Source organism: Lissotriton vulgaris, chromosome 11 (assembly GCF_964263255.1).
Source record: "Lissotriton vulgaris chromosome 11, aLisVul1.2, whole genome shotgun sequence".
Lineage (NCBI taxonomy): Eukaryota > Metazoa > Chordata > Amphibia > Caudata > Salamandridae > Lissotriton > Lissotriton vulgaris.
In genome coordinates this window covers 586,647,890-586,672,218 of record NC_141699.1, presented here as the reverse complement: position 1 = coordinate 586,672,218, position 24,329 = coordinate 586,647,890, and the positions used below count along the sequence as shown (strand labels likewise).

At 43.1% G+C, this 24,329-nt stretch overlaps 1 protein-coding gene across 9 annotated transcripts in view; it reads right to left on the bottom strand.

Annotated features, from left to right (window-relative positions):
* XPO7 (exportin 7) overlaps positions 1 to 24,329 on the bottom strand; it is a 687,768-nt gene that overhangs the window by 338,570 nt on the left and 324,869 nt on the right. For 5 of the 9 annotated variants that reach the window (XM_086943668.1, XM_086943672.1, XM_086943670.1 and 2 more), the window contains 5 exons: positions 15,117 to 15,208; positions 13,969 to 14,088; positions 13,629 to 13,775; positions 11,811 to 11,983; positions 10,189 to 10,382 (listed from right to left, as the gene is read on the bottom strand). In XM_086943668.1, coding sequence (XP_086799794.1) covers positions 10,189 to 10,382; positions 11,811 to 11,983; positions 13,629 to 13,775; positions 13,969 to 14,088; positions 15,117 to 15,208 — 726 coding nt within the window. The remainder of the gene's footprint in view (positions 1 to 10,188; positions 10,383 to 11,810; positions 11,984 to 13,628; positions 13,776 to 13,968; positions 14,089 to 15,116; positions 15,209 to 24,329) is intronic. The other 4 variants (XM_086943671.1, XM_086943674.1, XM_086943673.1 and 1 more) reach the window with 1 other exon arrangement.

Sequence of the window (24,329 nt, the reverse complement as noted above, 5' to 3'; positions counted from 1 at the left end):
TCGGATCGACAATTTTTGTCGGTTTGATAGGCTTAAGTGTCTTTTCAGCCTTCTTCGGGTCCAGGCTTGTTTTCGGATCGACCGGACTTTTTGGTCGGACCGGTATTTTCTGAGGTTCTACCTTTTTTGGTTGTTTGTCCTTTGTCGAATCGATTGGTTTCTTCGGTTCGACTGTTTTTTTCGGAGCAGTCGTGCTCGGGTCGATAGGCTTTGGCGCAACTTTCTTCGGTTGGACTGCTTTCGGTTCGTCGACTTTCGGTTTCAGTTCGACCGCCTTTTTAGGTGCGACGTTCGAGTCGAAACACATTTTAGGGTCGAAGGCCTTGGTTGTATAGGCTTACGTGGTACGTCGAGCTTCGACTCGGCAGCCTTTGGGTCTGCGACTTTTGGTATGATGACCTTCGGTCCGACAGCCTTCGGATCGACAACCTTTGGTTTTTTTGAGAGCGTGACTTGAGCCTGGTGTGTCAGAAGGCTTTTTCTTGGTATTCGTAGCCGAGCTTGAATGCGGGGCTATCGAATCAGTGTCTTAATCTTGGCTAAGGCCTGTTGGAGATGCCTCGACCGGAGCCTCTGTTCTCGGTAGAGTGGGTTTCAGGGGTAGTGTACTCGCAGTTCGGACCTGCGGGATCTGTTTGTTTTCCGAATCGTCCTCGACAGCCACGATCTCTAGATCCGAGTCTTCTACGTCGACGAGGTCTTCATCGTCATCGAAAATGTTTTCCGGTCTCTGCATCTCTTGCCTAGCGGCCCGTCGATTCCGGATCGTCTTTTTGGAACGGAATTGGGCACAGGCCAGGCAATCTTCTTCTCTATGGTCTGGTGACAAGCACTTGTTGCATACTGGATGTCTGTCAGTATGCGGGTACTTGGAATGGCATTGTGGGCAGAATTTAAATGGACTTCGTTCCATCGACGATAGGCCCACGTGGCGTCGAAAGGCCCAACGGCCCGCGTCGATGACTGGAGAGAAATATGAAGTTTAATCGAGGCAATAGGCACCGAGCGAAAGCAATACTGTCGATTCCGAAGGCCTTTTGGCCTTTAAAAAAGTTTTGTTTCGATTCCGAACTTGGAGTGTAGGGAAAACATCCGAACCCAATGGCGGAAAAAAACAATCTGAAGATGGAGGATGCCCATGCGCACTGTAGTCCAGGGGAGGAACCACCTATCTTGTGATACTTCGAAGACTCTTCCAGGACACCAAGGTGCAATCATCCGGACCAAACACTAGGCGGCGATCTATGCACAGATATGAATTCAGCAGCCCACATGCCTCAAACCTATTGTATCCAATAGTCTATTGCCTATCTGAAAAGTATTTAACTAAAGTAATCAATTCTGAGAAAGAATATTTTGAAACCTTGTTGGTTCTAAAATGAAGCAATTATATCTTTTGATACAAAACAATTGGCCTAGAGTTCAGTTCTTGAGTGTGTGAGACCATTTGCTGACTGAGTGTGTACAACAAATGCTTTACACTGTCCTCTGATACTGCCTTACAGCTCGACTAAGCTACCACCTTAGAGAGTAAGGTTATATCTAACTTCAGCCTCTGCCATACCTCTGGGGACTGTGGTCTCTGTACACACTGTACCTTACTTTGGTCCAGTATATACAGAGTCACTTTCTTACACTCAGTAACTGCCAATGAAACAAGCATTGGCATAGCCAATAGGTCTTTTGCCGTTGGGATCTTATGTGTTTAGCCAGAATTGTTGGCTATGTTGTTGAGCATTTTGGCTGCTGTGCATCATGCTGAAATGTTATAATAAAAGTTGTTAGGAATTTTTGTTACTTTTATACAAACCAAGATGACATTATATACAACTGAACAACCTGATTAAAAAATGATTTTAACACAAAGAAGGTCTTCTATTTTTTTTTATTTGCACTGCTGGCAACTTCTTCCAGCCTCGTCCATAGAAGGAGCTGCTTCTGCTCCTGGCACTCGTTTTGCCACTTCTGACGCTAGGGGTCGCAAATGCAGTGCCAGGGCTCACAACCCCTAAATGACGTCCATGCGAACCTATATGTATTTTATGCAGTGTAGGCACTCATAAAAATACAGACATTCCAGGGCTTTCGGAGAGAGACTACACGTGCTGTTCGTTTGTACATGGTTAGGAGGTCTTGCTGGCTGAGGTCTTTTGTTTGCTGGTTGAAATGATGGTATACCAGCCAGCCATGCAGTGCATCAGACCGCTGTGTATCTACAATCTACTGATGTGACCTATCTCCATCACTCCATCAATAATGTTGTGACCCTTGATCTTATCATCATTTCTGTTCACCCAGTTGAACAGCAGCAGATATTGAAACACAGCGGTGCGTGTGTCGTTGTTTTCGGTCTCTCCTTGACAGGCTCTGAATTCAAGAACAGATTAAACTTGTTTCCCGTTGAGTAATAGCGTCTGCACGTGTCTTCATTGCCTTGTTCTTCTCACTGGTCCTCAGATGCGTCCTGTAATGGTTGTGTGGTAGCAATGTCACCGTACGTCAGTGGTGTGAGCTGACTGTGGCTGGGTGGTCCTGTCTAAAGCCGGTCTCTTGCATGGAGTCTTGGCGAGAATCAGATGTGGGTTTCCTTGTGACGGTTCCTGGCGGACATCTCTTACAAACACATCAAATGGGTCTGATGTCATTAGCTGCTGGCTTCCTTTGTGTGCATCTGCAGTGCTGTTATGATCCAGCATATTTCAGTTTTAGTCAAATCGAGATGATGACACTATTCACACATAACAGGAAGAGCACAGAGCCAATTACTGTCTTTACATTTGTATATCGGTGGTGGTTTGAGGGGTGCTGCAAGGAACACTCTTTCATGATGAGCTTCCTTCTTTGACAGTCTACTAATGAAAATTTTGCTAAACATGCGCCCAATGCCCAGTTATTAAAGTGATGTTCTTTAACACACTGGTGAGCAGTTTACAAAAGATAGTTACTTTGCATTATACCGTACCAACGTTGTACTCGGCATCAAATATATATAAGACCACCGGCAGTTATGGGACGGATGGTGAGCGGACAGAGTTATTTCAGCTCTAATGGGCGCCCAGTCTCGCATTTGACTGCCCCCACTTCCTCTCTACACCATAGCGAATGGTAGCTGCAGCATACACGGGGACCAAGACGAACGCTGTTGTTTCATGAGATCCTTGAGTTGCCCGACTTACCTGGAGCTTGCACCGATCCGACGATCCTTCTAACTCCCTCATATCACCGACCCCAGCAACGCCGACACAGTGCCAGCTGGGATTCGAAGTCCGATTCACTGTTTACAAACTTCCATTGGTCAGCCGATAGCCGGAGAGGGAGGAGACTGTGGTGCGGGCGGATAATTTAAACAGGTGGAGTACATTGGGGAAGTACTCTTTACAGCGTTGGGCGCTGAAGAAGGCTATCCATGCCGAAATGCATCTGCCGCTGGGACTTTTGCAATAAACCTGTGTTCTGCCCTTAACTCCCATGTGGCCTCGGCTCTTTTCTTGGAGAGATTCACAGATATATATATATATTCCAGCTCCGAGGTACCCAACGTACAAAGGAGCACCCGGACCTCAGCTGCACACAAGGAGCCTTAAATGGTAAGCACGCCTCCAGCACAACTATATCCTTTAACTGTTCAAACTGCCCTGGATGCCTGACGCGTTTCGAAGTGTCCGAACTTCTCTTCAGAGGCTTTGGCAGTTGTGAAGGAGCGCTTGAGACACCACACCCCTTCTTGCTTAGATGCACACCCTAGATGGAACTTATGGGACTTGTAGTGCCTCACGTCACGCTAATGTTCAGTTGGTAACTTTTCATCTAGAGCGTGCATCTAAGCAAGAAGGGGTGTGGTGCCTCAAGCGCTCCTTCATAACTGCCAAAGCCTCTGAAGAGAAGTGGGGACACTTCGAAACGCGTCAGGCCTCCAGGGCAGTTTGAACAATTAAAAGATATTGTTGTGCTGGAGGCGTGCTTACCATTTAAGGCTCCTTGTGTGCAGCTGAGGTCCGGGTGCTCCTTTGTACGTTGGGTACCTCGGAGCTGGAATATTTACGCGGCGGCCCATGCCGCGGAAGGAGCACCACCCTGAAGAACCGGGGGCCATGCGGTCTTGACTACGGGCCGAGAACATGGGACAGCAGCGTATGGATTCTGCACGCATTCCACACAGCGAGGACCATCAGTGGGCTTGAAAAGTTACCAACTGAACATTAGCGAGCGTGAGGCACTACAAGTCCCATCTAGGGCGTGCATCTAAGCAAGAAGGGGTCTGGTGCCTCAAGCGCTCCTTCATAACTGCCAAAGCCTCTGAAGAGAAGTGGGGACACTTCGAAACGCGTCAGGCATCCAGGGCAGTTTGAACAGTTAAAGGATATAGTTGCGCTGGAGGCGTGCTTACCATTTAAGGCTTCTTGTGTGCAGCTGAGGTCCGGGTGCTCCTTTGTACGTTGGGTACCTCGGAGCTGAAATATATATATATATATATATATATATTATATATATATATATATATATCCATATATATCCATATATATATATATCCAATTCTGGTTAGTTCGAGCTGTCCAAGGTTGGTCTGGTATGGGTTACCGGATAACCCAACACAATTCAAAATTACTCTGTCCTCGTAAGTAAAGATAACCAGACTCCCAGAGTGCAGCAAAATATCCAATTTAAAGGCAATCAAATTGGATATTTTGCAGCACTCTGGGAGTCTGGTTATCTTTACTTACGATGACGGAGTAACTTTAATACACACATATATATATATATATATATATATATATATATATATATATATATATATATATATATATATATATATATATACACATACACACACATATACTCCAACTTCAGTTCTCCTCATTTCCGTCCCCTCAAGCCTGACGAGTTTCGGACACAATGTGCCCTTGCTCACAGGTCAGTTTGCATTTTGTTCTCCATTTTTAATATATGTTTGTGCCTTGGTGATACTACCACGTGATTTATTAGACATGAAAGACATACTGGCACCACTTTCTCTTACATCGAAGTAGTTTGTTTTTCTAGCAAGTTAGATCTGCACAATATATCTTCAATATATTCTGGCAAAAATATCATTACTGCATAAATGCATTGCAATTCATTTGAATTAGACCACCTAATTAGCATAAAACTTCAATAATTGCGAAGTTAAAATTTAAACTCATGATTGTTTGGGAATGGCTCGTCACAGTTAAATACATGTATGCTTAATTCAAACATTCATAAATAGTAAAAATCAATATGTTACATATATGAATACATGAATCATTATTAATCGAAAATACTATAAAATATATATTAAGCTAATTGACTGTACAAAGATCGCAAATACCAAGAAAGCATCTTGTAATACAACATTCTGCTTATACAGATGCTTCTCCTCATATTTCAACAAATATCTGCTTAAATGCATCGAGGAGGAACTAAAGTGCTTAATGCCAACATGCATACAATGCAATTACAGTTCTAGGTGCCTCTAAAGTGCCATCTAATGTAAAAATTTACCAAAAATTTAAAGTGCTAGTGCAACTAAATCCTAAAACACACTATTATATACATATCTAAAAGCCTCAGAGATATCGTAGTTTTAAACCCATATCATTAACAAGCACTGGCGTTGCCAATAGGTCTTGCAGTAGGAAAGTTGGAGCTATTGGTTTTGTAAATGACAAAGCCCATTATGTTTTTAAAATGAAAATAAAAATAAAAAAGGCATTGTTATTTGCAATTGTAATAGCTCCAACTTTCCTATTGCGAGACCTATTGGCAACGCCAGTGCTTGGTATTAATGTTTTGTGGCATCGAGGTCCGGAATGTGCCACATTACTTCATGGGACAAGTGTGTTTTTAGAAGGAAAACCACCAGGCATACCTCTCCTTACATGAATGGTTATTTCATAAAATTCCACAGGCATATTACTATTTACCTACTACTAAAGAACTTGCTAACTCATCAATAAATTAATCACACGAAGGGAGGAGAAACTGGACTTTATTGCACAAGCCATGGAACCCATATACAGAATACAAATAAATCAAATCAACTATGGTATAAGTCCGCAGCCTCATTAAACTCGAAGCATTATGCAAAGATGGTAATGCCTCCATTTGCTTACATGCCATCAGCTGATTAGTTAACTAACCTACAGTAAACCAGTATTGAAACCTGTACTTTAAAAACAAAAAGCAGGTCTGAAATATGATTTTTAATGCAGCTTGGAAGTTTGAGATGTAATTAAGATATTTGGTCCTATCGTCCTGTATTTTGCCTCCTTGTTGGTGATTAAATGTCTACACTTTAAAATGTAGTTTCCCCGACTACTTGCCAGAATTCTTACAAAACTGGGGACCCCCCAAAAAACTTTACGGAGCAGACGGCTATATTACGGGTCTGAGGTTACTAATCAGTTCAGGTGAGGGGTTCAGGTGAGGGCCCACTAGATCACGCTGAAACCTCTCCCAGTATAAGTGTATAAGAAGCCTAGAAAAATGTAAATATTTGTGAGGTCAAGTGCGCAACTAATTGTACTACGGGAATCGAAAACTTCTCAACATAGTATAAAAAAATTGGCGGCGTCACAGAAATATATTTGTGACAAAAATGTCTACGCATGAGCTATAAAATATCACTCAAACAAGAAATACGCATGCTGTACAAAAAATAGTTAACAGAAATTCCTTCTATCATCATTCCGGGTTGTTTTCATTGTGTTTTGGGGGGGCGGGGATTGCAAGGCAGTTGCGTATGCGCTCTGTGTTGAAGTCGATGACGAAATCTTAAGGCAGTCGCTGCAACATTGCATGGCTAGCTTTGCAACCAAATAGAAAAGAGGGGGATTCCGAATAGGTCTTGAGGGCTTAATATACATCTCAACCACCAGACAGCAACCATGAAGCGCCATACAGAAAGAACTCAAACAACTTTTATTTTAAACTTTATTGGTTGACAACAAAATGGGCGTCTGTGGGAAGAAATACATTAGTGGCATTAACCCTGTAGGTCTAATACAAAATCAACACAAACATTTGAACTGCATTCATGAAAAGTCTGTTGTGGTTCCCTGATGTTATAATAAAATTACAAAATGAAAATTAGTTTAATTGAGCGTGGCAGAACATCTCTATTAAAAGGTACACTACATGTAAGAAAAGCCCGTCTACGTTGGTTCAGCCTATCGAGCAATACGGCAGGTTCATTAGGAAAAGAAGGGAGAGAACAACACGAGTGGTGGGGGAAAACCACGAGGGAGACGCAGGCACAAAGTGAAAAAAATACAACACAACATGTACCTGATACTGATAATGCAGAGCGGCCGGGAAACTGAAAGTACGGCCGGCCTGCTGCCGGCCATGAATAATTAGGGGAGGAGAAGCCCTTTGGGAAACAAAGTACGGCCGGGCTGCGGCCGGCCATGAATAATTAGGGGAGGAGAAGCCCTTTGATGTGCTGTGCGGCCGTGAATGCGCGTGCTTGTTTGCTCACGTGATTCACGTGAACTCTAAGAAAACCGCAGGAACGAAGCCCTTGGTTTGATGAGGATTTTCAAGACATGAATTCTCGCTCCGCTTAATGCACTTGCGCGCATTGATAGGTCGCGAGACCTAAAAATACACGGTAAACCAAGACAAAAATATCCTTGCGGGCTAGACACTAATGCGATTCATCAAAGTATATACAAAAAGTTCATATATTTTTTAATTTATCAAGTATCCCCTACGATATACTATAGAAAATGATAAAGGTCATCCATGTTATTGAGGCCATTGGGCATCTTACTATCTAATTCTAATATAATTTTGGATTCAAACTTCCTCAATGACGTTTCCCTATCTCCTCCTCTCAAGGGTTTGGGAATAGCTGCCACAACAAAATATTTCAAACAACTGAGATTGTTATTATGCATTTGTTTAAAATTACGAGCCATCAGGTACGTAGAATCATTATTAACTATTGCTTTGAGATGCTGCCAAGACATAAACAGCAAACTTAGTTTTACAATTGTAGCTGCCTTTGATCAACACTCTTTCTGGGCTAAAAGGAGTCAGATATGATGTAGTATTTTCACCAAACCTGCACGCTCTGCAAGTGGAACACCTAGTGAACCCGTGCTTAGGTTGTAACCACATTTTGGCAGTCGCAAGTTCAGGATTAGTCTTTACAATTTGTGTTGACATAGAAGGACCTTTTCTAAAAGTCATTGTTGGTTGTTGTGGAAGGCTAGGTCTAGTACTGCATCTGTCATAATTATGAATTATAAATATATTGTGCAAACTGCTTCAAATGCGATTACTGCCTAGCATCAAACCTAGTTTTATAGCTAAACGCTAGAGGACACTGTTGTCTATAATACATTTTCTTTCTTCCCATTTCTGCTGAGATAGCTTCTTCCAAAATATGAATAAATGAATGGAATGAAGTCTGTCATTTCGTTTTAGTACGTGATCTTAGCACCATGTACAAAGAATGTTGAAGATGTCAAAGATAATAGCGTTTGCTATCACAAATCTGGTAATTTGGGAAGAAATCATGACAATGCAAACAGCACATGAGCACAATGTTCCCTTGTTTGCAGAATCTTTGTTGAGAACACTGTTTATCTTGTAATTACTAGTAGTTTATTATACCGGGATATGTATCGTTTGTTACGGGATTGCTCACAGTAGTGCAATATTTGTGTTGTGTTCAGGAATGAGAACCTCTGCTATTGGGCTTCAGAAGTAGGCGGCGCTTGCAGTGTTTGCCGGATGAGGACCAATAATGCGTCATTTTCCACCACTTCCGGCTGCAGCTGTCTTTCGCTGCTCATTCAACGTGTCTGCACTCTGGGTCCGCTACTAAAATATTTATGCAAATTTGCACACACGCGCACGGCCCGCAAAGACCTTCAACCACGGATGTTATTCTGGATGCAATACCTACTTTTCCGGGTCTTTGCTTTTGGAACGGCAGAGATCAGCAACCTCTGCACATACTGCTAATTAACATATTAACTAATATATGTGCTTCCTGTAGCTCTTGATATGACCAAACTGTGTGTAATTTGCAATGCCATCACATGCAATGTAATTTCAATACAATTCATCGCATTCTCAGCAGAAGATGAAATGCAGGCCAGGGCGGCAAAAAGCGCTGCGTTTGCCCATATGTTTCCAATTAACGTGACCGCGAGACGTGGCACGATAATTGGAAACATATGGCGCTCATGCTTGCTGTCTTTCTTAGAAAGACAGCACGCAAAGCCCAATAGCAAATGATAAATTCCAAGCACACGCACGAGCGTGTGTCTGGAATTTAAAAGCCCTTACAAAATGCTTTGCAGCGCATGCGCGCTGGCTCAGGCGAGACCTAACAAAGGGGCTTTTAAAATAGAGGCTTGGTTTGTTAGGAACATCAACCTTGTTACTGAGCAGGTCTAAACGGAGGATAGAAATAGATTAGTTACTCTTGTTAAGTGTGCATGTCTACCATCCCTTTGCTTCCTCAAAACAAAATGCTTTAGGTTTAAGGACTTTTTGTAAAATTTTTATAGAAAAGCTTTTAACAGAAAAAAAACAGCTTCTACAGACTTCTGCATATTATGTGCAAGTGAATCTGCCAAGCATCTCTTGGGGTTCTTAAAAGGGTTGTTACAAGCTGGTGGAAAGTAAAATAATCTACGTAAATAGTCGCTAAATTAAATACTGAATGTACTATTATAACAAACATGCATCAGGAGTGTCTAGCATAAGCACCAGTTATGTTAAAAAAAATAATATGAGTTCAATGTTAGAAAATCTTGGAATTCCAATAAATTGTTTCCTCTTCCCTTCTTTTCAAAGTCTTTCACAAGTTATCAACTATTTATGTGCTATTTTTTTAAAGTCGAAGACAAATATTAATTGTTTCAACCTAATGTTCATTGTATTAATTTGGATCTGAAATTCTCATACAAATTAAGCACACACACATTTGCTATTGCACACATTATGTAAACATCTTTTGTTCTACCTGCTTGCAAAATCCAATAAAGAAAAGGTACGGTTCGTTGCCAAAATGTTGCAGTTACTTACAAAAACATTTTTTTTTTAAAGAACGAACAAAGCACTATCTCAGTACAATGCTGGCCTGGCCCTCAGACATGACAAGCTTGCACAGAAGTGGATAAGGAACTATATGTTTTTGGAGACTTGTACCTTCTTGCACAGTGATGTCCATAGCATTCAGGGTAGTACTCTGCAGCAGTTCCTGGTAAGTCTGAGCAGACTGGTCAAAGAGCTGCACAAGGAGAGCACAGGTCTTCTCATACTCGCAGCGGCCAATAGTGGAAAGCTGATCCAGCTGTTGCTGTACCAGGCCTGTATCATCCAAGGGGTCCTCCAGGCCATCTCTGCAGTCAGAGTGAAATGGGATCACAGTGAGTAACATTAAAGGTAAAAGGATCACACACCAGACTCAAATAAGCAGATTAACGCCAAAGAGAAACAAACACCATTTGACCATGACATGGAGAAACCCCTTTCAAACATGAAAATAATTCTTAAAAAATAGATTTTACTCTTCTAAATTTCAGTGTGTTTTTACAAAGTATTAGTGATAGCACAGCAGTTTGTGCTATCAGCAGAAGAGTGTACTACTACAAATATTGGTGCTGCTGAAGAGACTAGGTCAAAGGGGAAAGAAGAAATAAGAGGCACATTATCACTTGCACAACTATTTTGCGTTGTTAGAGCTGCTAGATGAGTCGATGTCACAGCAGACAACATTCCGGAACGAGTCTAAGGGTTTACAAAGCATCATCATTTGGAAGTTACTTTACATTTTTTTTAAGTACCTGAATACAGTAGGTTTCTACAAGAAACACACATTAAAAGTATTGTGTGGTATAGTTATTTGGTAATCATACGCCGAACCGATCTATAAACATTTAATAAAAAGTCCCTAATCTCTCATCTCAGAGACACTCCTTTCACGGCAGAGGACAGTGCCTCATAACTCAAAACACCAAAGCCAGCTATCTTGCAAACACTGCATAGTTCCCTGACCCACCAACGGAATGCCAACACAGCAGGATCAACCACATCACTACTCGGCTTTGACACTGCGTACAAAGTGTTCCTCTACATCCCAAAGACCTACACAGCACATCAGAAACTATCTGTGCTACACAATTTACTATATTTACATTTATAGATATCACAATTTACCTGAGCTGGGTGTCAACATATGTGTTGTAAATATAGACTTGGTGGCAGGGTTTACACAAGGCTTGGTATTTTTCTAAGGGATAGTGTGGTACAACAAGGCGCAAGTGTAGAGTTGATCGTGTGACAACTGTTAGGACGGTACATAAACACGTTCAGCATTCACATTGTACATAAACATTACAATAGTAACTGAGTCAGCCATCATGACAATCACTTGCATGTGTGTTCTCACAACACCTCATAGACAAGGACAGTACACATACTAAGATAGTTAACATATATCAAATGTGCCATAATTCGACAGAGCCATGCACCTGTAAACACTCAGACGGTACAGTAGACCTGCCATGTAACTTAACATGCTATAGTCACAGATGACTGGTACCAATAATATTTAAGAAAGGCACCTTTGAAACCTCAGGCTTTACAACAGGTAACCTACCCTGGGATATCCTAGAGCTACTCATTTCGGAAACGCTTAGACTATTATGACAAGTGCAGATCAAGTGACCAGTTTCATTGACAGCCTTCAGAGACCACCTATAGCTTTGACAGAAAACAGAAATTTTCAGTGGCAAGAAATGTTCCCTTAACCAAACAGGGTTGCTCACCTTAATATTATGTGCACAGATTCCAGCCTGGAAGTGATGTACGATTTTGTCACCTCAGGTGTGTATGTTTCCAGCATGTGAGGCTCTGTAGCTTTGACGTAGGGAACAGATGCTGCTAGTCGTTGCCAAAGGCTAAGGAGGTAATGCACGCTGTTTGGGGCGAACTCCCAGTGCTAATGAGAAACAATTTCAATAGCAGGACAACAAAAGCTATTAAACCTTAAAAGTTAATAAGCAATGTCAAAAGGAAGCAACAAGAAAATCAATGCTCCCAGAATTAATGAGGAGTAATGTCTGGAGATGACAAAAAGAAAAATAGAACTCCAGAACCCTTAAACTAATGAAGAATGAGGTCAGGGGGAGAACAAGAATAAAGTGCCCAGCATTAACTGAAAACTAGACAGAAGGACACACAGTTTTAGAATTATTGTGGATTTAATGTTAACAGTGCAATACAGTAAAACTCAGTGTGCTAATGTTTGCCTGAGAAAGGCTGCTCAAGTCTTGTAATTGGTAACTGCATTACACAATCAGGTCAGTTAAGATTTCAAATACAAAGTTAGAGGAGCACATTGACCTAAAGTAATACATGTTTAGCTACAATAAAAACAATTAGAAAAGAGTCCCCACTTTCATGGCACATATTACAGTAGACGTTTTCTCCGTGCTCGTACTAAGGAGCATCAAAACACCCATCAGGCCTATGACTGCGAAGGGCCGTCGTATATTCAAGGCTCTTCTGAATACAACACGAAGGCTGTGGTTATTCCATCATAGAAATTTAAGGTGGAAGACAGGAATACACAAGCAGATTGTGGTGAGCTGTTTTAGAAGTACCGGATGTGAATCGCTCTTTTGGACAAAATGTACTTTCAATATGTGGCGTTCTAGATCGTGTTATGTTGAGCACTGGAATTAGTTGAACCCTGGAGTGAGTGATTTAGTGTCTTGCTGAGCATTCGGATTACACATGCCTGAATAGTTTGCCCTGAAGAAGTACAGTGAAACAGGGTCGAAACGCGTAGGCTGTGTTCTAGTTGGGTCAAGTCTTTTGTACGACGTTGTTGTGGCACGTGAATAAAAAGAAAAAAAAAAAAAAAAAAAAAAAGAAGAACATGGAGAGCTTTTCCCCCTTTTTTTTTTTAGAAAAGAATGTTCATGTTGTGTCGCGTGCAATATTGACTTTGAATTTAAATGCATAATATATGCTCTGGAAGTGGGGACTCTTTACTAATAGTTTTTGTGGAGCTAAAAAAAGATTACTTTAGGTCAATGTGCTCCTCTAACTTTGCATTTGTATAGTCAAGCCTGGGGTATTCACAACGGTTGACCCATAGGGTGAGCACTACCAAAAGTAGTAGGACAAACAGTGTGCGGGAGATTCTAGGCCACAACCATTCTCCTGTTTTTTTGTCCAGTTAAGATATCAACTTTACTGTGGTGAAACGGAGGACAATACTGGTACAAAGCTTCACTAATTAACAGCACAGGAATGTAAGGAGTCCACTGCAGCAACACTGTCGCCAACATCAACTGCACTTGAGATTTTCAAACAAAAACAAACAAGGGCAGACCTAGCTCCCCTTATTGACAATAATTCAGAAGGTTCATGTGCCTGCGTTGTTAAAGCTTAAGATGCTGCTCTTTAAAAAGGAATCATGAAACAGTTCATAGTCTTCATCATAGTGTTAAAAGATCCATCTGGTGCGAGAAAGGGGCAAACAGATTTGTGCATAAGAAACACTCTCTATAATGTAATTTCAGAGATGGCACCAACTTGGACTGCTCAGAATACGCTGCAAGGTGAAGGAAGCCTACCTGAAGGCTAGTCACAGTGAAGTTTGCTATTAACCGGATGACCTCCGGGTAATTCTCCACCTTGACCAGTTCTCCCAGTTGATAGTTACTTTTTAAACGAGCCAGCAACCGACAGAACTCGTGGTAGTTGTTTGGGTCCGACAAGCTCTAAAGAAACAAAAGGCAGGCTGTCAGTGCAACCCTCGAGGTGCTGCTCCTTGGTCACTGCGATAAGACAGGCACTGGCCCTGCGGAACAGTGGGTCTGGGAAGGAGAAAGCCGACAGGAGGATTGCAGAACAGCTGGAGTGTGCCAGGAGGGCTGAACTCATAACATGACTTAAAGCCTGAAGTCTACTTACCTGCGGGTTTTCCAGTATGCGTTTCACTCCATCCACAAGATGAGACAGGAACTTAGCTCTCTCTGCATTGTTGAAGAGCGACCGCCTTACTGAGGCAACCTGGACTAAGCAAGATAAGACCTTTGGAAAGAACAGGTGGACAATGACGTCAGAGCAACTATACTGCAACAGGTCTTCAAACATACCTATGCGACCAACCCAGTCCTCAAATAAGGCAAGTCAGCATGTCTCCCTCTACACAAATTTCTGCAATCACCCACCTGTCAACTATCTTAGCACTACTTTCCACCTACCCCCTTTCACCAGTCCACCAAACACGGACTCTGAAATGTATACCAAAGACTCCTTCACTAACTGCTACATTTCCTGTACCCAATCTGTTGACAATCTTGAATCCACCGCCATGCCTTTTCACGTCTCCACACCTCTTTTAAGCACTCTCCTCACTCTGTTTTCTCCACTAATCCACCCTCAAGCCCCAACCATCTTTCTCCCTCTCTGCATTTTCATTCTTCATTTCTATAGGTAATAGGCATTGATATTAATGTTCACAGCTTACCCTTCTCATTCAAGCTTTGAAAAGAGGAGTTTCATATTATTTTGAAAAATCCTGAGTGGTACAGTCTGTGAAGAATGCCTCTATTATCTAAAGTAATGCAGTCCTCAGAAAGGACAAACATAACTATGTGTCTGTCTGCTACTACCAATCTCTGAATGTATTCAGACATACAATGTAATCAAGTCTAATTTCTAAAACAAATAAATATATGTATAGGGTTACTGTGTGGATCCACATTGGAAAAAGCCAAAGTGGGAGCTGGGGAAAACCGCTGTCTTCAACTCTCGTCTACATGCAGTAAAGGGAGTAAACATATAAGTATTGTAAAATTATGACTACTTTGAAAAAAAGTGTGTCAAAAGCAGAGATGGAGATGGAGTCAGTGAAGTGTATCTTTTTTATGCAGTGGAAGCCCATTAGTCAGAGCAACTTTCAGAACCACAACTGAAAAACCGCCTTTACACACAGCTCACCCCCTTTGTATACCCACTGACCCTGATGGAAAGACCCTTCCATACATCTGCAGCGCTCGCTCCAGTTCCCCATCAATTACTGGTGAATCCCCAATGTGATATCGACAGGTACGAACCCCGTGTTCTGAACTCACCAAAGGTGAGAAGGTGGGAGGAATGGAATGGTACAGGTCAAAGAACAGCTGTAGGGTGGAGGAGTCCAGAAAAGCTGAGGGAGAAAAAAACAGAGAAAGGATATTTGTAAAGGGCAATGTGCCAGGTTTTTCATCTGCTAATCCAGTTAAATGTCATCCTACATACTCGGACTCTCAAGACAACCATGACATTCAGAGGCAAATGGCACAGTGGTTCTAGGACAGATTATCCTTTCAATCATTCTAAAAGAAAAAAATACTTACGCTTAAGCAACATTTTAAACATGAAGACAGTTCATGCTTTGAGTAATTCTGCCTTTGATTGATCAGGAAAGTGCAATTTGCTGTTTATAAAGCTTCTACTGTAGGCGGTGATAGTGATCTTTGTGGTGAAACTCTCGTAAAACAGACCAGCGCTCTCAAATGCCCCACATGTTTTAGTGTCATCTTTGCATTGCTTTTACAGCCTGGTGAAGATGTCACTGCATACAGGAAGAGCTCTGTAATGCTTCACCTTACGTTATGTGACTCAACAACAATTTTCCTTTGCAGTATCAATTACTACAGAGATTTCTACACTTTCCTGCATTTAGTTAGGGTGCTAGTTTGTAGTTAGTGCAAATTAAGTTTATGTAAACCACTCGCCACATCGGTGAATCTAATGTGAATCTAATGTGTTCATCTGTGTTGAGGCAGTGATACTTTGCAAATGTGTCAGTGGAATGCTAAACAGTCGTTTTGCAGATATTATGTTCATATTGTAGCTTTTAGGCGCCTTGATGCCCTTTGGGGCTTAGTTTGCGCGATATAAATTTTCCTTCATTTCATTTCATTTCATAGCTCCTCCTTGTGGTCTGTGGCATTGGTGTCATCCTTAACAAGAGTTTGTGATCGACATAAAAGACCTGAAAACAATGGACAATCCATTTGGCCATGGAATTTTTACTGCCTGCCAATTATATACCATTATACGAGAAGAAAGTTATTTTACATTTACTCTATTCTACTCATCAATCTAGATAGTATACAGTTGCATTACGTATTATGTAGATATGTCTCCCCTCTGGTTTGTGAATCCTTAAATACATTGCTAATGCAATGTTTAGAGTAAATAGAAAAGCGAGGCCATCTTAGGAACGTCTTGCATATGAGCAGCGCATGTTTTGTATTTCAATATGCTCATGCTCAATACTCTTTATTTCGGCTATCGATATAAAAGAGCAAGCAAATAAATACATTAAAAACATAAAGTCAATACAAATAGTATAAGGTTGTAATCATTCCTAAAAATTAATGCAGGAAATGATCAAAAATAAATAAATTTAAAAAAGAAGAAGAGGGCAGCTTCCATATGAACAAGTTTAACAAGCATTTACAATGCAATGGTCTTGGCAGTATTAAAGGTAGAGCTATTGGCATTGCTCATGATATTTTTTTTCTAAACATAAATAAATGGTATTGTCATTTACAATGGCAATAGGTGAGCATTACAGAGTAGTAGAGAGTATTCGCGGACAGAGCCACACACACAGAGCCCCGCACACACACACACACACACACACACACACACACACACACACACACACACACACAGACAGAGCCAGGCACACACACACACACACACAGACAGACAGACAGAGCCACGCACACGCACACACACACACAGACAGAGCCACGCACACACACAGACAGAGCCACGCACACACACAGACAGAGCCACGCACACACACAGACAGAGCTACGCACATACACAGACAGAGCCACGCACATACACAGACAGAGCCAAGCACACACACAGACAGAGCCATGCACACAGAGGCACAGAAAAACCGGGATGACAAGCAGGGAACAGAGGCACAGAAAAATCAGGGGAACAGAAAAAACGAGGGAACAGAGGCACAGAAAAATTGGATGAACAGAGGCAAAGAAAAACCGGGATGGCTCAGGGGGAAGACTTCGAATGTTCTCAGTATGCCAATGGAGTGGAGTGGCATATGCCACTACAATGCAAGCTTTAGACTCTATGTACAACAACGAAAACTGCTCTAGCTTTTGACCAGGGTTGCCTGCCTGGTAATCTGTGATGCCATCTTCAGTTCCCGGCTTGCGCCACAAGCTCTGCAAAGCGCATTTTACCAAAAGTGATTTCATCTTATTAATAGGGAGTGCAACTTTCCACTGTGGACAAAGTTGCAAAGTTGGACCTCAGGCTGCTACAGCACCTCCACAGAGTCAAAACTCGGCAGGGCTGAGATTTCCCTGACAATCTGCGTATTACTTTAATAAATCCCAACCGCTCCCCCAACGTCCACAATCCAACTGGCCCCCTCAACCACTATTTATTTATTTTTATATTCATCTATTTATTTAGTAGTTTGTTTATGTAAATATATTTAGTTGCTTACTAAGCAAAATGCTCACCGAGGCCTATTGGTGCTTGAACGTTTAAAAAGAAAAAATGGAAATACACAGAAGCAATGACTTCATGGTGCCAGAATTAAACCAAAGCACATAAGAACATTTTCTAAAGTCCTTAAAAGCTAAAAAAATAAAAATAGGAATTGACTGGATCCCCTGAGTTAGAGCATTCCAAAGTTTGGGTAGCACGTTTTAACAAGCTGGATCTCTGCATCGCTTACGAATAAAACATTGAGCGTGTATGTAGTACTGGATCGCAGTTGGAGGCGGGCTGCTAAGGAACCACTAAACACTAAAGAAAGACTGAGCCAGATTGGTACAGAGCTCTGGGGGTGGGACAGAGGGTTGAAAGAGGAATCTTTAGCGCAGAGAGAGTCTTTTCCCGGAGATATGGTCAAATTTGTTGAGACTCAAACTAATCTGTCAGCTATGTTTTAAGCCTCTGAAGCTTGGAGGTGAGTCGATCTTAGGTGTAGTATTGACAACGCACTAATTTTGACACCCTAATTTGTCTTGATTTATCGCCCGTGTTAGGTACAATCTAACCATATCATTTTGCTTCCCCATGCTAACATTTTTTGTCTGCAACTATCTCAGTGCTCTTGTTTGCGCCGTTTCTTACCTCTCCCACTCAGCCAATATTTCTCCCTCCCTTCAAATCTGGTGTAAAAGTCAGCATCCTTTGGAGTGCCCCGGGATAAATATACCCTTTCCTATTCGACATCTATTTGTCCCCATCAGCTCACACTTTTGAAATCTATGGGTTCGTGCTTTCACATGTGGCGCGAGGCTGAGTGAAGAGGGCCCGCGGCGAAGCGCGCAAGACATGCCACGGGTGCACATCAAACATAATACGGATACAGCAGCAGCGCCGAGGCGAAGCGCACCCCTACCTGTTCCAAGACATCACCGGGTCTGCGGAGCGCCTGCGAGGCGCCGATCAGGGAGATCCCGGACTGCGGCAGGCTCTTGTCCCCGTGTTGGACGCTCACTAGGGCTGCAGAAAGCGCCTCGAGGCCATTGTAGGGTCACACTGGGCGCTCTCCGGTGGCGCTGGGATACGATGGTCAGTCTTTCCTAGAAGCGCCTAGACGCCCGGATGGGGCGCTGCCCGCTCCGCACGTGCTGTCTGCAGGCTGCGTGTGGAGGATGCAAATTGTACCCCCCCCTCCCCCCAGTGAGGAGCGGGGGGGGGCACGTTTAAGATGCTCCACATGCAGGGAAGGAGTGACGTCACCTGCTCGAGGCCTGGCCGAGTGACCTTCAGTGGGGAGGAAGGTGTGAGGGGAGGGGGGGGGGGGGGAGAGAGAAAAAGAGGGTGTGGAGGAAGGAACGGGAGAGGGGTCGCAAAGCAAAAGGAGGAAGAGAGAAAAGAGTGAGGGTGTGGAGAGGGGAAAGGGGGAAACACAAGAGGAGGGGGGACCACAAAGGAAACAGGCCCTCCCTTCTCAGGGGCCACAGAGGCAGCTCCCAGCGATCCTTGGGAGGCATGTCACGGGGTGAATTTAGGGCCTGCTGCCCGGCTTTCTCTTCTGTGTGCCATCCTCTCTCACACTTTCTCACTGTTTGCAGGAACATGAAATGTAAATCTCAGATCAAATTTTATCTCCATCACCACACTTCTGAATGACAATATCGAAAAATAACGAACACTCTATCAGTCTTTCACCGGATGGTACCCCAAAATCGGGAACACACTTCCGGTAGCACCCAAAATGTCACTCACGCCCAGAACCGCGGTCAAGACACTAAGCTGATCAAAGTATATCAGAGGGGCGTGGCAGCCCCTGTGCAGCCATTGATATGTCTATGCTTTCTAAAATGAGCACCCTTTAAAAGAGGGATAACGCCTGGTATTTAAGCATGACGAGATAAATACAGTTTGGGGTGTGTTGGCGCTACATAAACGAGTTTCATAATAGGTCCTTGGATGAGAAGAGTCCAGCCCTGCCCTGAGATGGGGCCTCTCGCGCGTCCGACGGGTCAGCGCCATGAGGGGACGCGGGTGTGTTTCTAATCCCGGCACTTTTGAATATTCATCGTGACTTTGCTGTTTGCCCTTCGTCACCTTTGATGTCGGTCAGCATTAAAAATGGCCACATCTGTGGTCAGGTGATTCTGGGGAGGAGGCGGCCATTGTTCCTGGCCAGAAAGGAGCACAGGCCCCGGTGACGGATGTGCTTTTAGCGCCACGAGACGCGCAGCGAAGGCTGGGGGTCACCGGCAGCCCCCCGAGCAAGACAGGCCTACCTGAGGGATAACAGAGATAAACAGATGAAATCTGAGGGAAGGAGAGGAGGCAGGAGCGAGACATGAACACGCCCGGCTACAAAGGATTCAGTATGGCAGGCAGGCCGATAGGGCTGTGTCAGAGTCACTCACATACTAGATCAAGACAATGCTGGATAGGTGAGGTTGGGTCATCACCCTCCAGCCAACTTCCTTTCGATTGCTGGGAAATAAACTTGAAAAAACAAGAGAGGCGCCTCCACACGACCACGTTTCTCCGAGGCGAGGCAGGAATGCCTCGGAGAAACCAGTGTCTTTTTGCGATTCGGGGGCATGGTTTTCGTTCTCTCCTCTTACCATTGGCTGGAAGGTAAAATTCAAGCCAATGGGAAGAGGAGAGAAAGAAAACAAGAAAGAACCTTAAATAAACGCCCCGAATCCGAAAAAGACAGCGCTTGGACCGAGTGACGCCCCTCTCCTCCAATGGCTGGCCAGCATTTACTAGGCCAGCCAATGGAGAAGAGGGGCGGGTTCCAAGCCCTCTCTAAGAAACATTGAATCTTCGGGCTCCGCCCACACTGCTTACAGCAGTGCGACAGAGTCCTCGACCTAAAAATTAATACAACCCTATACTCCATACCCTCACAATAAGTCAGGTAGATTGTCAATAGACTCTGTTGAGCTCAGCAAACAATTAGAATCATACAAAAACAGCATAATGCTGAAAACAGAGTTCCCTAGTTCACTGTCAAAGTAATATACAGAGACTCACTGGTGCTGAGTAGCTTTACCATTGCAGCGGCACAGCCTCTACATGCATTCCAACAATTGCTAGCAAAGTTTTTTTCCCCTAATTCGCCACATTGCAAATATGTACCTTGATACAGCGAATACTATGCATTTGCTGCAATCCAATTGTAAGATTGTGCTGTGTAGTTCATTCAGTTTGGGATTAACCATTTGGCCCTAGCCTTGCTATAATCTGGGCAAAAAAGTGAGCAAGGGATGGACTGGTCATAAGCGTAATTAATTTATCATTCTTAAAGCTTCTTTTAAGCTCCACTTTTAGTGATTAATACGCCATTCCCACTAGGGTCTCCCTAGAGCTTTTTCCCTATGCTTATCAGGGTGTCTCTTACATATTTAATCCATGGGAGATTGCCTGCCCCTGGGATACCAACTAACTCTTCCAGCCCTATGTGACAGGAAAGCAACTCTGGGGTATCCCAGACCCTTCTCTAACACAATAACTGTCAAATGGCAATTCCTTCAGAGACTAGCCTGTGCCTCACATTCCGCCTTAGAGGCATCAACAGGGTACTGAACTGGCTCAAGAATAGATTCTCAGCATCTTCTAAGGTATTGGCAGCCTTATGTCCTCAGAGCTCTGCACCATAGAGAGCGAAGCCCAGTATTTGTTAAGTGTAATGAAATGGTTACTTACCAGTAGGAGTTGTTTTGCAGCTTGAAGAGTTTCTGGATTCACATGCTGTGCATTATTCCGCCATCTAGTGGTTGGGTCCAAAATAGTCAGTTTTTTTATTTTCTCTGGGCATCGTTGACCACCATTTGGTGCCCAGTACGTCCCCTGCGTGACGTAAGACGGCACCCTGGAGGTTGTTGTGCATGGTAGCCATCTTCGGATTTTTTTTCTGTCTTTGAGTCTATAGTTCTTTAAATGGTACTTTAGAGAATTGTTAAATATGTTCCCCCACCTGTTTGTATTCCTTGTAGGGGAGGCTGGATGGGTTGCATGTGAATACAGAAAACACTTAAAGCTGCAAAACTACTCCTACTGGTAGGTAAACATTTTGTTTTGCAGAGTGAATCCTTTTCTGGGTTCACATGCTGTGCATCAGATTAGGTAGCGGTTTCTCCCTTCTTGGGGAGGCTGTGGAGGAAGACTTTGTAAACAGGTGTTGAAGTACCTTTTGTCCTACTTGTGCTTCTATATTCATTTGTATGTCCACACAGTAATGTTTGGTGAAGAAAGTGTGTGGGAATGCCCATGTTGTTGCTGCACTTATAGTGTCTATGGGCACATTTGCCATAAATACAAGAGTTGCTGCTTTCTTTCTAGTTGAGCAAGCTCTTGGTTGTACTCTTAGGCCTTTCCCTGCGGTGGCATAGCATAGTTTGATGGTTTGGACTATCTATTGTGAAATTGTTTCTTTTGTGACAGGCGTCCCTGTTTTAGTATGTGAGTCGGCAACAAACAGCTGTTTGCTTCTGCAAATTTGTTCCGTTCACTGTAGATAGTACAGTAGAACCCTCCTTACATCCAGGGTATGGAGGCTCCTTTTCCCTCTTGGTTGCAGGTCTTTGAAGATGATTCAAGTGATACTTGGACACAACTTTTGGTAAAAATTGTGGATTCGTTTTTAGGATAACTTTGTCCTTATGGATTTGCATGTATGGTTCTTGTATGGATAACGCTTGCAGCTCGCTTACTCTTCTTAAGGATGTAATGGCAATTAGAAAAGCTGCCTTAAAGTGATGTGCATAAGGTCAGCTTTATGCATGGGCTCAAATGAATCTGTCATAAGTTGTGTGAGGACTGTATTTAAACTCCACATGGGAGCGGGTGCTGGAGCTGTCCTTGGAAGAGCAATTCTTTTAGACCCCTCTAGGAACCTTTTTATGATAGGTCTTCTGAAGAAGCTTTTGTATGACTTCCCCCTGGTGTAAGCTACGATAGATGCGAGGTGTACCTTTATGCTGGAGTAGTTGATGTGACTGTCTAGGAGGTGAGTTAGGTATATGATCACTGTTTCTGGTGTGTTTATTAAGTTAATTTGGATGTTTGCTGTGCACCAAGTGGTGTACCGCTTCCATTTTGCGGAATAGTATCTGCTTGTCGTTTGTTTTCTTGCTTCCTTTAGAATTTCCATTGTTTGCTGAGGCAAGTTTTGGTGACCAAACTCTACGTATTCAGGTGCCAGGTCGCTAGGCGTAGCGTCGCTGGCACCGGGTGGAAAATTTGGCCTTGTTGCATTCTTGATAGTTCCTTGTCTGCTCAGAGTTTGATTATTTGTCCTTTGGCTAGTTCTAGCAGACTTGAGCACCATGTTTGTCTGGCCCATTTTGGAGCAATGAGAATTAGATTTGTCTCTGGTTGTCTTGCTTTTTCCAGAATTCTTTGAATTAGAGGTATTGGTGGAAAAGCATATGCAAATGTCCCTGACCAAACTAATGACAGGGCATTCCCTCATGATAAGTGGTGAAGAAACCTAGAGGCAAAGAACTGGCATTTCATGTTCTGATTTTTAGCAAACGGGTCTATCTCTGGTGTCCCCCAGAGTTTGAAGATATATTGTATTGTCTTGTGCTTCAATTCCCACTTGTGGGAGCAGTTCTGCCTGCTCAGTAGATTTGCTGTAGTGTTGTATATTCCGAGTAGGTGTATTGTTTGCAGATTGATCCTTTGAGAAATTGCGCATTGCCAGATATGTTGTGCTAGTTTTCTTAGCTGGAATGATTTTGTGCCTCCGTGTTTGTTGAGGTAAAACATTTTGGTGGTGTCGTCTGTTTGAATCAAGACAGTCCGCTTGCGAATGTGTTTCTGGAAAGCTTTCAATGCTAGGAATACTGTTCTCATTTCCAGGTAACTTATGTGTTTTATGGAGTGGAGGTCGTTCCACTGGCCTTGTATCTTCAGTTGTTGGAAGTGCGCTTCTCACCTGTTGAAGGATGCATCTGTTGCGATTGTCACAGACGGAGTTGGTATTCAGAAAGGTCTGCCCTGTGTTATGTTCTTGAATGCCCACCATTGTATTTCTGCTTGTAGTCTATGCGCAACAACCACTAGACCCTCCCAACTCCCTGAGGACTGACACAAGTTGTTGGAAAGACATTTCTTTAAGGGACGCATATGGAGACGGGCATGAGGAATGAGTGGGATGTATGACGCCATCATGCCCATGAGCTTCATGACTCTCGTCACTGTCAGAGACTGACCCTTCTGGTAGAGGGAAGTTTCTTGTTTGATGGTTTGTATCCTCTTTTGTGTAGGGAAAACCTGTGCGAGGTTTGAGTTGAGTCTTGCACCTAAGAATGTTTTTTCTTTTTCTGGCTTTATGGGGGATTTCTTGTGATTTATGGAGAATCCTAATCCTTGGAGCGTGTGGATTGCTGTCTGAACATGTTTGAGACATTTTCCAGCTAAAAAAAGTAAAGATATTAAGTCAGCCCCACATAACATAAAACTATTCTCCTCCTCCCCCCTTTTTTCGACCTGCAGAACGCCAAAAAGAACCGCTTCAACTGACGAACTCAGATGCCACATCTCATTGCATTATGCAAGCCTAATACAGTATGTCTTGAGTCCAACATGAGCTAACACCAATGTAAATAGCAGACATCAGGTTGTGTTTCATTAGTTTTTTAGGTCTCGCCTGACGTCAGCAGCGCATGCGCTGCTCTCGTCATAAGAGCCTTCTTGGAATCAATACGATTCCAGAAGCCTCGTCCCAGCTCTGCCTTCAGCTTTCATTCATGCGCGTCATTTGGCATCACAAATTATACCTAAAGCAGTGCAATGATTGCACT